Source organism: Salmo salar, chromosome 05 (genome assembly GCF_965601325.2).
Source record: "Salmo salar chromosome 05, fSalSal1, whole genome shotgun sequence".
NCBI classification, from domain to species: Eukaryota; Metazoa; Chordata; class Actinopteri; order Salmoniformes; family Salmonidae; genus Salmo; species Salmo salar.
Window position 1 is genome coordinate 82,358,826 of NC_138295.1, and position 16,059 is coordinate 82,374,884.

The 16,059-nt window shown below is 40.6% G+C and overlaps 1 protein-coding gene across 1 annotated transcript in view; it reads left to right on the plus strand.

Annotated features, from left to right (window-relative positions):
• LOC106605905 (serine/threonine-protein kinase ULK4) overlaps nt 1-16,059 on the plus strand; it is a 333,812-nt gene that overhangs the window by 184,541 nt on the left and 133,212 nt on the right. The window contains exon 24 of the mRNA XM_082975734.1: nt 1,060-1,181. Within this exon, the coding sequence (XP_082831860.1) occupies nt 1,060-1,181 (122 nt within the window). The remainder of the gene's footprint in view (nt 1-1,059; nt 1,182-16,059) is intronic.

The following is a 16,059-nucleotide window of genomic DNA, read 5'->3' on the forward strand; positions in this document are numbered from 1 at the left end:
AGGTGATGAAAAGGGGAGAGGAAAGGGGAGGGAAAGGGAGGGGTGGGGAGAGAACCCTCTCTCTATCTCTGTAAATTACATGCTGACTGTCTGTCACCCCTCTGTCCTCTGTACTCTGTAGATTACATGCTGTCTGTCACCCCTCTGTACTGTGTAGATGACATGCTGTCTGTCTGTATCTCACCCCTCTCTCCTCTGTACTGTGTAGATGACATGCTGTCTGTCTGGCTGTCACCCCTCTCTCCTCTGTCCCCTGTACTGTGTAGATGACATGCTGTCCTGTCTGTCTGTCTGTCTGTCTGTCTGTCTGTCTGTCTGTCTGTCTGTCTGTCTGTCTGTCTGTCTGTCTGTCTGTCTGTCTGTCTGTCTGTCTGTCTGTCTGTCTGTCTGTCTGTCTGTCTGTCTGTCACTCCTCTGTACTGTATAGATGACATGCTGTCTGTCTGTCACCCCTCTCTCCTCTGTCCTCTGTACTGTGTAGATGGCATGCTGTCTGTCTGTCTGTAACCCCTCTGTCCTCTACTGTGTAGATGACATGCTGTCTGTCTGTCACCCCTCTCTCCTCTGTCCTCAGTACTGTGTAGATGGCATGCTGTCTGTCTGTCTGTAACCCCTCTGTCCTCTACTGTGTAGATGACATGCTGTCTGTCTGTCACCCCTCTGTCCTCTGTACTGTGTAGATGACATGCTATCTGTCTGTCTGTCTGTCTGTCTGTCTGTCTGTCTGTCTGTCTGTCTGTCTGTCTGTCTGTCTGTCTGTCTGTCTGTCTGTCTGTCTGTCCTCTGTACTGTGTAGATGACATGCTGTCTGTCTGTCTGTCACCCCTCCGTCCTCTGTACTGTGTAGATGACATGCTGTCTGTCTGTCTGTCTGTCTGTCTGTCTGTCTGTCTGTCTGTCTGTCTGTCTGTCTGTCTGTCTGTCTGTCTGTCTGTCTGTCTGTCTGTCTGTCTGTCTGTCACCCCTCTCTCCTCTGTCCTCTGTACTGTGTAGATGACATGCTGTCTGTCTGTCTGTCTGTCTGTCACCCCTCTCTCCTCTGTCCTCTGTACTGTGTAGATGACATGCTGTCCGCGCTGGGCAGTATAGTGGGCAGGAAGCATCCCTCCACTGTTCAGGCCAAGCAGCTGAAACAGAGTGTACCCATGATGACTGTGGTGCTCCACCTCCTCACCTCTCAGGTAACCCTTCCTGCAGTACTACGGTATGTCACAAACACTGTCTGTTAGGGCTGGCCACTATACCGTATTCTACCATATACCGCTATTGATGCACGGACCAGTTTGGGTTTTTACTTAAGCAGTAATGCACCTCGGGGGTTTTTGGTATATGGCCAATATACCACAGCTAAGGAATGTTCTTATACACGACGCATTGCGGAGTACAGCCTGGACACAACCCTTAGCCGTGGTATATTGGCCATATACTACAAACCCCTGAGGTACTTTATTGCTATTATAAACTGGTTACCAATGGAATTAGAGCAGTAAAAATACATGTTTTGTCATACCTGTGGTATACGGTCTGATATACCATGGCTGTCAGCCAATTGGCATCAGGGCTCGAACCACCCAGTTTATAATTTAACTTCTATAACGGTATTTGAATGTTTGGTTTGTTAAATGTGATACGCCGTGTGTAACGTCCATTTTTATAGTTTACTTCGCTACTTGAGTCATCTCTCTCCACTCTCTCCATAATGCTTTCCACACAGACCTAGCCCCGCCCCGTCACTTAAGGAGCGCATTTGTTGTTCCTCGACCAGGGGACACTTGTGTTCAGTCTGCATGGTCAATGTAGCACATGCAACAATGTTGATGACAAGGACGCTGTTTTCACCTTGCTTCTTATTATAAATCCACTAGTGTTTTATAATTACACTATTATTTTGTGTTTCTTATATCTGCAAACAGCTCATTTGTATTTTTATTAGCAAGTTGGGCCTAAATTGTGTTAGCCGCTAATGCTAATCGCTCTTTAGCTGGCTAGCTAGCTAGAGGAGGGGAGAGGAGGAGAGGGTATGGGGACGGATGGGGAGATCACAGGGAGAGTACTGAATCAGAGCAAACGTAATTAGCTATACTACCTGATAATACCAGTGATGGTGCAGACCTAAATCAGCATGTTGTTTGTGCAACAGTATCTTCTAAATCAAAGAGGAATACGCAAAGCATGAATATGTTAGATACATGAAGTAGCTAAGAGAAAACATTAAATGTAGCCAAAGATTATATTGTCCCTTAGGAAACACTTATCAACACTTTGGTTCCTACCCTGTCACAATAACTCCTCCCTGGCACTTTCATTCATTGTCACGTCAAACAACACTGTATTATTATATTCTAACTATATAATTAGAATAATGATGATATTTCCATGATTCCAACGGTTCACCCAACCTTTTTGCTCTAAATTGCAAGCCAAATCACAATTGGAACATTTGGTTAAAAATAAGGCCTAGATTGTTTGCCCATATTGTTCAGCCCTACAGTACGTGGAAGTGTGGAAATGATCTCAAATGAGCGCAGGAAATGCAGAAATTGATGAAAATGCTGAAAATAATTTTCGGTTGAATTGAACAGTATAAAACAATTAGAATGGAGAAAGACCCATTGAAATCACAAAATAGCACTCTGTTTGGCCACCCCCCTTCTGAACCAACACTTTCATCTTAAGATGAACGCACTAACTGTAAGTCACTCTGGATAAGTGCTTCTGCTAAATGACTCAAATGTAAAAATGTTCAAATAAAACACATTTACAACTTCTATTATTCAAAACCATAAAATACTTTCATACCGTCCAATTATTTTAAATGACCATGATATTATATTTTGGTCATATCGCCCAGCCCTACTTTGTGTGTGTGTGCGTGTGTGTGTGTGTGTGTGTGTGTGTGTGTGTGTGTGTGTGTGTGTGTGTGTGTGTGTGTGTGTGTACAGATCAAGTTCGGTACATGCGTGTGCGTGATTGCGAAATGAGATCACTTGTTTAATAAGATCGGACCTCAGTCAGTTATAATTGATTCACAAGCTAATGGGTCAGGATCTCTGACACTATTGAATAACTCCCAATTGGCTGTTTGAACATCTTCTAGCATCTCTCCATCATAAAACATACAGTACACTGCCTAGAGGCTTCAACGGATGCTTATTGCTACATTTCTGAAACCCTTCTGCTAAGTTATGTCCACTCCTACCATCTAGAGCCAATGAATCAGGGGCTTAGCTTTAAGAGCTGTGAGTCTCTCTCCTCATCCAAACCAACAGAGATCTTAATCAACTTTATCACAGGCAGAATAGAGCAGGGAACAGAGCCAGAGACCACGGCTCATCTGAGCACTGCCGCAGCTAATTGGATTAGAATGCTGCAGTCGAACACACACACACACACACACACACACACACACACACACACACACACACACACACACACACACACACACACACACACACACACACATCATGTACTGTGTGCAGTGAGCGTCAATAACCTTGATACGGAATTTAAGTTTCTTGGTTTTATGCTTACATACAGTATCGGAGCTCCTTGGAGTGGTAAAACTAATGTGGTTGTTTACCAATATGGTTGTGGTTCACTTGGATACCTGTCAGCTGGCCAACACTGAGAGGGTGTCAAATAATAAACCAGGTTAACAAGGAGAAGTTGAAATATTCACACCCCACCTACTGTACATCTGACCTCAAACTGTGTTTTCTATGTTACTGTGGCAAAACAGATTTATATATCAACATCGTAGCAGATGCACTGTTTAAGTTTACATTTAGGCTAAACTTTGAATCATCTTTTCCAAAGCCATGATTACTAATACATAATATACCCAGAGATGTCATATAAACGTCTAGAAAATGCATTAAAGGTTGTTATTTTCATCCCACTCCGCCTCACAGACAGATTATTGCCAGTTGCCAATAGACATGGTGGGGAAATTGGATTTAGTGGTGACTGTCTCAATTGAGCAGAAATGATTAATATGACTAAATCCTAATGAGAGAGATGCTTGTCAACAAGCAGCCTGCTGGATGAAACCATGCACTGTTTAAATATCGCTCCTCCATTTCCCCTGCCATCAAAAAAGTAATAACTTGTCACTCTCATAGACCCCCCCCTACCAATGCCTCATTTTACAAGGTGAAGCATTTAGTAGTCTGTTAAATGGGGTTACTGTGTTATTTATCTGTGATGTGACAGATAGCTGTCCCTAATAGCGCTGGTCCTTGCCATGCGTGGTTAATAACATGATGGTATTATAACTAACTGTAGCTGGTCTCTGATGTGAGTCTGGTCTAACTGATGATATTATAACTGTAGCTGGTCTCTGATGTGAGTCTGGTCTAACTGATGATATTATAACTGTAGCTGGTCTCTGATGTGAGTCTGGTCTAACTGATGATATTATAACTGTAGCTGGTCTCTGATGTGAGTCTGGTCTAACTGATGATATTATAACTGTAGCTGGTCTCTGATGTGAGTCTGGTCTAACTGATGATATTATAACTGTAGCTGGTCTCTGATGTGAGTCTGGTCTAACTGATGATATTATAACTGTAGCTGGTCTCTGATGTGAGTCTGGTCTAACTGATGATATTATAACTGTAGCTGGTCTCTGATGTGAGTCTGGTCTAACTGATGATATTATAACTGTAGCTGGTCTCTGATGTGAGTCTGGTCTAACTGATGATATTATAACTGTAGCTGGTCTCTGATGTGAGTCTGGTCTAACTGATGATATTATAACTGTAGCTGGTCTCTGATGTGAGTCTGGTCTAACTGATGATATTATAACTGTAGCTGGTCTCTGATGTGAGTCTGGTCTTACTGATGATATTATAACTGTAGCTGGTCTCTGATGTGAGTCTGGTCTAACTGATGATATTATAACTGTAGCTGGTCTCTGATGTGAGTCTGGTCTAACTGATGATATTATAACTGTAGCTGGTCTCTGATGTGAGTCTGGTCTAACTGATGATATTATAACTGTAGCTGGTCTCTGATGTGAGTCTGGTCTAACTGATGATATTATAACTGTAGCTGGTCTCTGATGTGAGTCTGGTCTAACTGATGATATTATAACTGTAGCTGGTCTCTGATGTGAGTCTGGTCTTACTGATGATATTATAACTGTAGCTGGTCTCTGATGTGAGTCTGGTCTAACTGATGATATTATAACTGTAGCTGGTCTCTGATGTGAGTCTGGTCTAACTGATGATATTATAACTGTAGCTGGTCTCTGATGTGAGTCTGGTCTAACTGATGATATTATAACTGTAGCTGGTCTCTGATGTGAGTCTGGTCTAACTGATGATATTATAACTGTAGCTGGTCTCTGATGTGAGTCTGGTCTAACTGATGATATTATAACTGTAGCTGGTCTCTGATGTGAGTCTGGTCTAACTGATGATATTATAACTGTAGCTGGTCTCTGATGTGAGTCTGGTCTAACTGATGATATTATAACTGTAGCTGGTCTCTGATGTGAGTCTGGTCTTACTGATGATATTATAACTGTAGCTGGTCTCTGATGTGAGTCTGGTCTAACTGATGATATTATAACTGTAGCTGGTCTCTGATGTGAGTCTGGTCTAACTGATGATATTATAACTGTAGCTGGTCTCTGATGTGAGTCTGGTCTAACTGATGATATTATAACTGTAGCTGGTCTCTGATGTGAGTCTGGTCTAACTGATGATATTATAACTGTAGCTGGTCTCTGATGTGAGTCTGGTCTAACTGATGATATTATAACTGTAGCTGGTCTCTGATGTGAGTCTGGTCTAACTGATGATATTATAACTGTAGCTGGTCTCTGATGTGAGTCTGGTCTAACTGATGATATTATAACTGTAGCTGGTCTCTGATGTGAGTCTGGTCTAACTGATGATATTATAACTGTAGCTGGTCTCTGATGTGAGTCTGGTCTAACTGATGATATTATAACTGTAGCTGGTCTCTGATGTGAGTCTGGTCTAACTGATGATATTATAACTGTAGCTGGTCTCTGATGTGAGTCTGGTCTAACTGATGATATTATAACTGTAGCTGGTCTCTGATGTGAGTCTGGTCTAACTGATGATATTATAACTGTAGCTGGTCTCTGATGTGAGTCTGGTCTAACTGATGATATTATAACTGTAGCTGGTCTCTGATGTGAGTCTGGTCTAACTGATGATATTATAACTGTAGCTGGTCTCTGATGTGAGTCTGGTCTTACTGATGATATTATAACTGTAGCTGGTCTCTGATGTGAGTCTGGTCTAACTGATGATATTATAACTGTAGCTGGTCTCTGATGTGAGTCTGGTCTAACTGATGATATTATAACTGTAGCTGGTCTCTGATGTGAGTCTGGTCTAACTGATGATATTATAACTGTAGCTGGTCTCTGATGTGAGTCTGGTCTAACTGATGATATTATAACTGTAGCTGGTCTCTGATGTGAGTCTGGTCTAACTGATGATATTATAACTGTAGCTGGTCTCTGATGTGAGTCTGGTCTAACTGATGATATTATAACTGTAGCTGGTCTCTGATGTGAGTCTGGTCTAACTGATGATATTATAACTGTAGCTGGTCTCTGATGTGAGTCTGGTCTAACTGATGATATTATAACTGTAGCTGGTCTCTGATGTGAGTCTGGTCTAACTGATGATATTATAACTGTAGCTGGTCTCTGATGTGAGTCTGGTCTAACTGATGATATTATAACTGTAGCTGGTCTCTGATGTGAGTCTGGTCTAACTGATGATATTATAACTGTAGCTGGTCTCTGATGTGAGTCTGGTCTAACTGATGATATTATAACTGTAGCTGGTCTCTGATGTGAGTCTGGTCTAACTGATGATATTATAACTGTAGCTGGTCTCTGATGTGAGTCTGGTCTAACTGATGATATTATAACTGTAGCTGGTCTCTGATGTGAGTCTGGTCTAACTGATGATATTATAACTGTAGCTGGTCTCTGATGTGAGTCTGGTCTAACTGATGATATTATAACTGTAGCTGGTCTCTGATGTGAGTCTGGTCTAACTGATGATATTATAACTAACTGTAGCTGGTCTCTGATGTGAGTCTGGTCTAACTGATGATATTATAACTGTAGCTGGTCTCTGATGTGAGTCTGGTCTAACTGATGATATTATAACTGTAGCTGGTCTCTGATGTGAGTCTGGTCTAACTGATGATATTATAACTGTAGCTGGTCTCTGATGTGAGTCTGGTCTAACTGATGATATTATAACTGTAGCTGGTCTCTGATGTGAGTCTGGTCTAACTGATGATATTATAACTGTAGCTGGTCTCTGATGTGAGTCTGGTCTAACTGATGATATTATAACTGTAGCTGGTCTCTGATGTGAGTCTGGTCTAACTGATGATATTATAACTGTAGCTGGTCTCTGATGTGAGTCTGGTCTAACTGATGATATTATAACTGTAGCTGGTCTCTGATGTGAGTCTGGTCTAACTGATGATATTATAACTGTAGCTGGTCTCTGATGTGAGTCTGGTCTAACTGATGATATTATAACTGTAGCTGGTCTCTGATGTGAGTCTGGTCTAACTGATGATATTATAACTGTAGCTGGTCTCTGATGTGAGTCTGGTCTAACTGATGATATTATAACTGTAGCTGGTCTCTGATGTGAGTCTGGTCTAACTGATGATATTATAACTGTAGCTGGTCTCTGATGTGAGTCTGGTCTAACTGATGATATTATAACTGTAGCTGGTCTCTGATGTGAGTCTGGTCTAACTGATGATATTATAACTGTAGCTGGTCTCTGATGTGAGTCTGGTCTAACTGATGATATTATAACTGTAGCTGGTCTCTGATGTGAGTCTGGTCTAACTGATGATATTATAACTGTAGCTGGTCTCTGATGTGAGTCTGGTCTAACTGATGATATTATAACTGTAGCTGGTCTCTGATGTGAGTCTGGTCTAACTGATGATATTATAACTGTAGCTGGTCTCTGATGTGAGTCTGGTCTAACTGATGATATTATAACTGTAGCTGGTCTCTGATGTGAGTCTGGTCTAACTGATGATATTATAACTGTAGCTGGTCTCTGATGTGAGTCTGGTCTAACTGATGATATTATAACTGTAGCTGGTCTCTGATGTGAGTCTGGTCTAACTGATGATATTATAACTGTAGCTGGTCTCTGATGTGAGTCTGGTCTAACTGATGATATTATAACTGTAGCTGGTCTCTGATGTGAGTCTGGTCTAACTGATGATATTATAACTGTAGCTGGTCTCTGATGTGAGTCTGGTCTAACTGATGATATTATAACTGTAGCTGGTCTCTGATGTGAGTCTGGTCTAACTGATGATATTATAACTGTAGCTGGTCTCTGATGTGAGTCTGGTCTAACTGATGATATTATAACTGTAGCTGGTCTCTGATGTGAGTCTGGTCTAACTGATGATATTATAACTGTAGCTGGTCTCTGATGTGAGTCTGGTCTAACTGATGATATTATAACTGTAGCTGGTCTCTGATGTGAGTCTGGTCTAACTGATGATATTATAACTGTAGCTGGTCTCTGATGTGAGTCTGGTCTAACTGATGATATTATAACTGTAGCTGGTCTCTGATGTGAGTCTGGTCTAACTGATGATATTATAACTGTAGCTGGTCTCTGATGTGAGTCTGGTCTAACTGATGATATTATAACTGTAGCTGGTCTCTGATGTGAGTCTGGTCTAACTGATGATATTATAACTGTAGCTGGTCTCTGATGTGAGTCTGGTCTAACTGATGATATTATAACTGTAGCTGGTCTCTGATGTGAGTCTGGTCTAACTGATGATATTATAACTGTAGCTGGTCTCTGATGTGAGTCTGGTCTAACTGATGATATTATAACTGTAGCTGGTCTCTGATGTGAGTCTGGTCTAACTGATGATATTATAACTGTAGCTGGTCTCTGATGTGAGTCTGGTCTAACTGATGATATTATAACTGTAGCTGGTCTCTGATGTGAGTCTGGTCTAACTGATGATATTATAACTGTAGCTGGTCTCTGATGTGAGTCTGGTCTAACTGATGATATTATAACTGTAGCTGGTCTCTGATGTGAGTCTGGTCTAACTGATGATATTATAACTGTAGCTGGTCTCTGATGTGAGTCTGGTCTAACTGATGATATTATAACTGTAGCTGGTCTCTGATGTGAGTCTGGTCTAACTGATGATATTATAACTGTAGCTGGTCTCTGATGTGAGTCTGGTCTAACTGATGATATTATAACTGTAGCTGGTCTCTGATGTGAGTCTGGTCTAACTGATGATATTATAACTGTAGCTGGTCTCTGATGTGAGTCTGGTCTAACTGATGATATTATAACTGTAGCTGGTCTCTGATGTGAGTCTGGTCTAACTGATGATATTATAACTGTAGCTGGTCTCTGATGTGAGTCTGGTCTAACTGATGATATTATAACTGTAGCTGGTCTCTGATGTGAGTCTGGTCTAACTGATGATATTATAACTGTAGCTGGTCTCTGATGTGAGTCTGGTCTAACTGATGATATTATAACTGTAGCTGGTCTCTGATGTGAGTCTGGTCTAACTGATGATATTATAACTGTAGCTGGTCTCTGATGTGAGTCTGGTCTAACTGATGATATTATAACTGTAGCTGGTCTCTGATGTGAGTCTGGTCTAACTGATGATATTATAACTGTAGCTGGTCTCTGATGTGAGTCTGGTCTAACTGATGATATTATAACTGTAGCTGGTCTCTGATGTGAGTCTGGTCTAACTGATGATATTATAACTGTAGCTGGTCTCTGATGTGAGTCTGGTCTAACTGATGATATTATAACTGTAGCTGGTCTCTGATGTGAGTCTGGTCTAACTGATGATATTATAACTGTAGCTGGTCTCTGATGTGAGTCTGGTCTAACTGATGATATTATAACTGTAGCTGGTCTCTGATGTGAGTCTGGTCTAACTGATGATATTATAACTGTAGCTGGTCTCTGATGTGAGTCTGGTCTAACTGATGATATTATAACTGTAGCTGGTCTCTGATGTGAGTCTGGTCTAACTGATGATATTATAACTGTAGCTGGTCTCTGATGTGAGTCTGGTCTAACTGATGATATTATAACTGTAGCTGGTCTCTGATGTGAGTCTGGTCTAACTGATGATATTATAACTGTAGCTGGTCTCTGATGTGAGTCTGGTCTAACTGATGATATTATAACTGTAGCTGGTCTCTGATGTGAGTCTGGTCTAACTGATGATATTATAACTGTAGCTGGTCTCTGATGTGAGTCTGGTCTAACTGATGATATTATAACTGTAGCTGGTCTCTGATGTGAGTCTGGTCTAACTGATGATATTATAACTGTAGCTGGTCTCTGATGTGAGTCTGGTCTAACTGATGATATTATAACTGTAGCTGGTCTCTGATGTGAGTCTGGTCTAACTGATGATATTATAACTGTAGCTGGTCTCTGATGTGAGTCTGGTCTAACTGATGATATTATAACTGTAGCTGGTCTCTGATGTGAGTCTGGTCTAACTGATGATATTATAACTGTAGCTGGTCTCTGATGTGAGTCTGGTCTAACTGATGATATTATAACTGTAGCTGGTCTCTGATGTGAGTCTGGTCTAACTGATGATATTATAACTGTAGCTGGTCTCTGATGTGAGTCTGGTCTAACTGATGATATTATAACTGTAGCTGGTCTCTGATGTGAGTCTGGTCTAACTGATGATATTATAACTGTAGCTGGTCTCTGATGTGAGTCTGGTCTAACTGATGATATTATAACTGTAGCTGGTCTCTGATGTGAGTCTGGTCTAACTGATGATATTATAACTGTAGCTGGTCTCTGATGTGAGTCTGGTCTAACTGATGATATTATAACTGTAGCTGGTCTCTGATGTGAGTCTGGTCTAACTGATGATATTATAACTGTAGCTGGTCTCTGATGTGAGTCTGGTCTAACTGATGATATTATAACTGTAGCTGGTCTCTGATGTGAGTCTGGTCTAACTGATGATATTATAACTGTAGCTGGTCTCTGATGTGAGTCTGGTCTAACTGATGATATTATAACTGTAGCTGGTCTCTGATGTGAGTCTGGTCTAACTGATGATATTATAACTGTAGCTGGTCTCTGATGTGAGTCTGGTCTAACTGATGATATTATAACTGTAGCTGGTCTCTGATGTGAGTCTGGTCTAACTGATGATATTATAACTGTAGCTGGTCTCTGATGTGAGTCTGGTCTAACTGATGATATTATAACTGTAGCTGGTCTCTGATGTGAGTCTGGTCTAACTGATGATATTATAACTGTAGCTGGTCTCTGATGTGAGTCTGGTCTAACTGATGATATTATAACTGTAGCTGGTCTCTGATGTGAGTCTGGTCTAACTGATGATATTATAACTGTAGCTGGTCTCTGATGTGAGTCTGGTCTAACTGATGATATTATAACTGTAGCTGGTCTCTGATGTGAGTCTGGTCTAACTGATGATATTATAACTGTAGCTGGTCTCTGATGTGAGTCTGGTCTAACTGATGATATTATAACTGTAGCTGGTCTCTGATGTGAGTCTGGTCTAACTGATGATATTATAACTGTAGCTGGTCTCTGATGTGAGTCTGGTCTAACTGATGATATTATAACTGTAGCTGGTCTCTGATGTGAGTCTGGTCTAACTGATGATATTATAACTGTAGCTGGTCTCTGATGTGAGTCTGGTCTAACTGATGATATTATAACTGTAGCTGGTCTCTGATGTGAGTCTGGTCTAACTGATGATATTATAACTGTAGCTGGTCTCTGATGTGAGTCTGGTCTAACTGATGATATTATAACTGTAGCTGGTCTCTGATGTGAGTCTGGTCTAACTGATGATATTATAACTGTAGCTGGTCTCTGATGTGAGTCTGGTCTAACTGATGATATTATAACTGTAGCTGGTCTCTGATGTGAGTCTGGTCTAACTGATGATATTATAACTGTAGCTGGTCTCTGATGTGAGTCTGGTCTAACTGATGATATTATAACTGTAGCTGGTCTCTGATGTGAGTCTGGTCTAACTGATGATATTATAACTGTAGCTGGTCTCTGATGTGAGTCTGGTCTAACTGATGATATTATAACTGTAGCTGGTCTCTGATGTGAGTCTGGTCTAACTGATGATATTATAACTGTAGCTGGTCTCTGATGTGAGTCTGGTCTAACTGATGATATTATAACTGTAGCTGGTCTCTGATGTGAGTCTGGTCTAACTGATGATATTATAACTGTAGCTGGTCTCTGATGTGAGTCTGGTCTAACTGATGATATTATAACTGTAGCTGGTCTCTGATGTGAGTCTGGTCTAACTGATGATATTATAACTGTAGCTGGTCTCTGATGTGAGTCTGGTCTAACTGATGATATTATAACTGTAGCTGGTCTCTGATGTGAGTCTGGTCTAACTGATGATATTATAACTGTAGCTGGTCTCTGATGTGAGTCTGGTCTAACTGATGATATTATAACTGTAGCTGGTCTCTGATGTGAGTCTGGTCTAACTGATGATATTATAACTGTAGCTGGTCTCTGATGTGAGTCTGGTCTAACTGATGATATTATAACTGTAGCTGGTCTCTGATGTGAGTCTGGTCTAACTGATGATATTATAACTGTAGCTGGTCTCTGATGTGAGTCTGGTCTAACTGATGATATTATAACTGTAGCTGGTCTCTGATGTGAGTCTGGTCTAACTGATGATATTATAACTGTAGCTGGTCTCTGATGTGAGTCTGGTCTAACTGATGATATTATAACTGTAGCTGGTCTCTGATGTGAGTCTGGTCTAACTGATGATATTATAACTGTAGCTGGTCTCTGATGTGAGTCTGGTCTAACTGATGATATTATAACTGTAGCTGGTCTCTGATGTGAGTCTGGTCTAACTGATGATATTATAACTGTAGCTGGTCTCTGATGTGAGTCTGGTCTAACTGATGATATTATAACTGTAGCTGGTCTCTGATGTGAGTCTGGTCTAACTGATGATATTATAACTGTAGCTGGTCTCTGATGTGAGTCTGGTCTAACTGATGATATTATAACTGTAGCTGGTCTCTGATGTGAGTCTGGTCTAACTGATGATATTATAACTGTAGCTGGTCTCTGATGTGAGTCTGGTCTAACTGATGATATTATAACTGTAGCTGGTCTCTGATGTGAGTCTGGTCTAACTGATGATATTATAACTGTAGCTGGTCTCTGATGTGAGTCTGGTCTAACTGATGATATTATAACTGTAGCTGGTCTCTGATGTGAGTCTGGTCTAACTGATGATATTATAACTGTAGCTGGTCTCTGATGTGAGTCTGGTCTAACTGATGATATTATAACTGTAGCTGGTCTCTGATGTGAGTCTGGTCTAACTGATGATATTATAACTGTAGCTGGTCTCTGATGTGAGTCTGGTCTAACTGATGATATTATAACTGTAGCTGGTCTCTGATGTGAGTCTGGTCTAACTGATGATATTATAACTGTAGCTGGTCTCTGATGTGAGTCTGGTCTAACTGATGATATTATAACTGTAGCTGGTCTCTGATGTGAGTCTGGTCTAACTGATGATATTATAACTGTAGCTGGTCTCTGATGTGAGTCTGGTCTAACTGATGATATTATAACTGTAGCTGGTCTCTGATGTGAGTCTGGTCTAACTGATGATATTATAACTGTAGCTGGTCTCTGATGTGAGTCTGGTCTAACTGATGATATTATAACTGTAGCTGGTCTCTGATGTGAGTCTGGTCTAACTGATGATATTATAACTGTAGCTGGTCTCTGATGTGAGTCTGGTCTAACTGATGATATTATAACTGTAGCTGGTCTCTGATGTGAGTCTGGTCTAACTGATGATATTATAACTGTAGCTGGTCTCTGATGTGAGTCTGGTCTAACTGATGATATTATAACTGTAGCTGGTCTCTGATGTGAGTCTGGTCTAACTGATGATATTATAACTGTAGCTGGTCTCTGATGTGAGTCTGGTCTAACTGATGATATTATAACTGTAGCTGGTCTCTGATGTGAGTCTGGTCTAACTGATGATATTATAACTGTAGCTGGTCTCTGATGTGAGTCTGGTCTAACTGATGATATTATAACTGTAGCTGGTCTCTGATGTGAGTCTGGTCTAACTGATGATATTATAACTGTAGCTGGTCTCTGATGTGAGTCTGGTCTAACTGATGATATTATAACTGTAGCTGGTCTCTGATGTGAGTCTGGTCTAACTGATGATATTATAACTGTAGCTGGTCTCTGATGTGAGTCTGGTCTAACTGATGATATTATAACTGTAGCTGGTCTCTGATGTGAGTCTGGTCTAACTGATGATATTATAACTGTAGCTGGTCTCTGATGTGAGTCTGGTCTAACTGATGATATTATAACTGTAGCTGGTCTCTGATGTGAGTCTGGTCTAACTGATGATATTATAACTGTAGCTGGTCTCTGATGTGAGTCTGGTCTAACTGATGATATTATAACTGTAGCTGGTCTCTGATGTGAGTCTGGTCTAACTGATGATATTATAACTGTAGCTGGTCTCTGATGTGAGTCTGGTCTAACTGATGATATTATAACTGTAGCTGGTCTCTGATGTGAGTCTGGTCTAACTGATGATATTATAACTGTAGCTGGTCTCTGATGTGAGTCTGGTCTAACTGATGATATTATAACTGTAGCTGGTCTCTGATGTGAGTCTGGTCTAACTGATGATATTATAACTGTAGCTGGTCTCTGATGTGAGTCTGGTCTAACTGATGATATTATAACTGTAGCTGGTCTCTGATGTGAGTCTGGTCTAACTGATGATATTATAACTGTAGCTGGTCTCTGATGTGAGTCTGGTCTAACTGATGATATTATAACTGTAGCTGGTCTCTGATGTGAGTCTGGTCTAACTGATGATATTATAACTGTAGCTGGTCTCTGATGTGAGTCTGGTCTAACTGATGATATTATAACTGTAGCTGGTCTCTGATGTGAGTCTGGTCTAACTGATGATATTATAACTGTAGCTGGTCTCTGATGTGAGTCTGGTCTAACTGATGATATTATAACTGTAGCTGGTCTCTGATGTGAGTCTGGTCTAACTGATGATATTATAACTGTAGCTGGTCTCTGATGTGAGTCTGGTCTAACTGATGATATTATAACTGTAGCTGGTCTCTGATGTGAGTCTGGTCTAACTGATGATATTATAACTGTAGCTGGTCTCTGATGTGAGTCTGGTCTAACTGATGATATTATAACTGTAGCTGGTCTCTGATGTGAGTCTGGTCTAACTGATGATATTATAACTGTAGCTGGTCTCTGATGTGAGTCTGGTCTAACTGATGATATTATAACTGTAGCTGGTCTCTGATGTGAGTCTGGTCTAACTGATGATATTATAACTGTAGCTGGTCTCTGATGTGAGTCTGGTCTAACTGATGATATTATAACTGTAGCTGGTCTCTGATGTGAGTCTGGTCTAACTGATGATATTATAACTGTAGCTGGTCTCTGATGTGAGTCTGGTCTAACTGATGATATTATAACTGTAGCTGGTCTCTGATGTGAGTCTGGTCTAACTGATGATATTATAACTGTAGCTGGTCTCTGATGTGAGTCTGGTCTAACTGATGATATTATAACTGTAGCTGGTCTCTGATGTGAGTCTGGTCTAACTGATGATATTATAACTGTAGCTGGTCTCTGATGTGAGTCTGGTCTAACTGATGATATTATAACTGTAGCTGGTCTCTGATGTGAGTCTGGTCTAACTGATGATATTATAACTGTAGCTGGTCTCTGATGTGAGTCTGGTCTAACTGATGATATTATAACTGTAGCTGGTCTCTGATGTGAGTCTGGTCTAACTGATGATATTATAACTGTAGCTGGTCTCTGATGTGAGTCTGGTCTAACTGATGATATTATAACTGTAGCTGGTCTCTGATGTGAGTCTGGTCTAACTGATGATATTATAACTGTAGCTGGTCTCTGA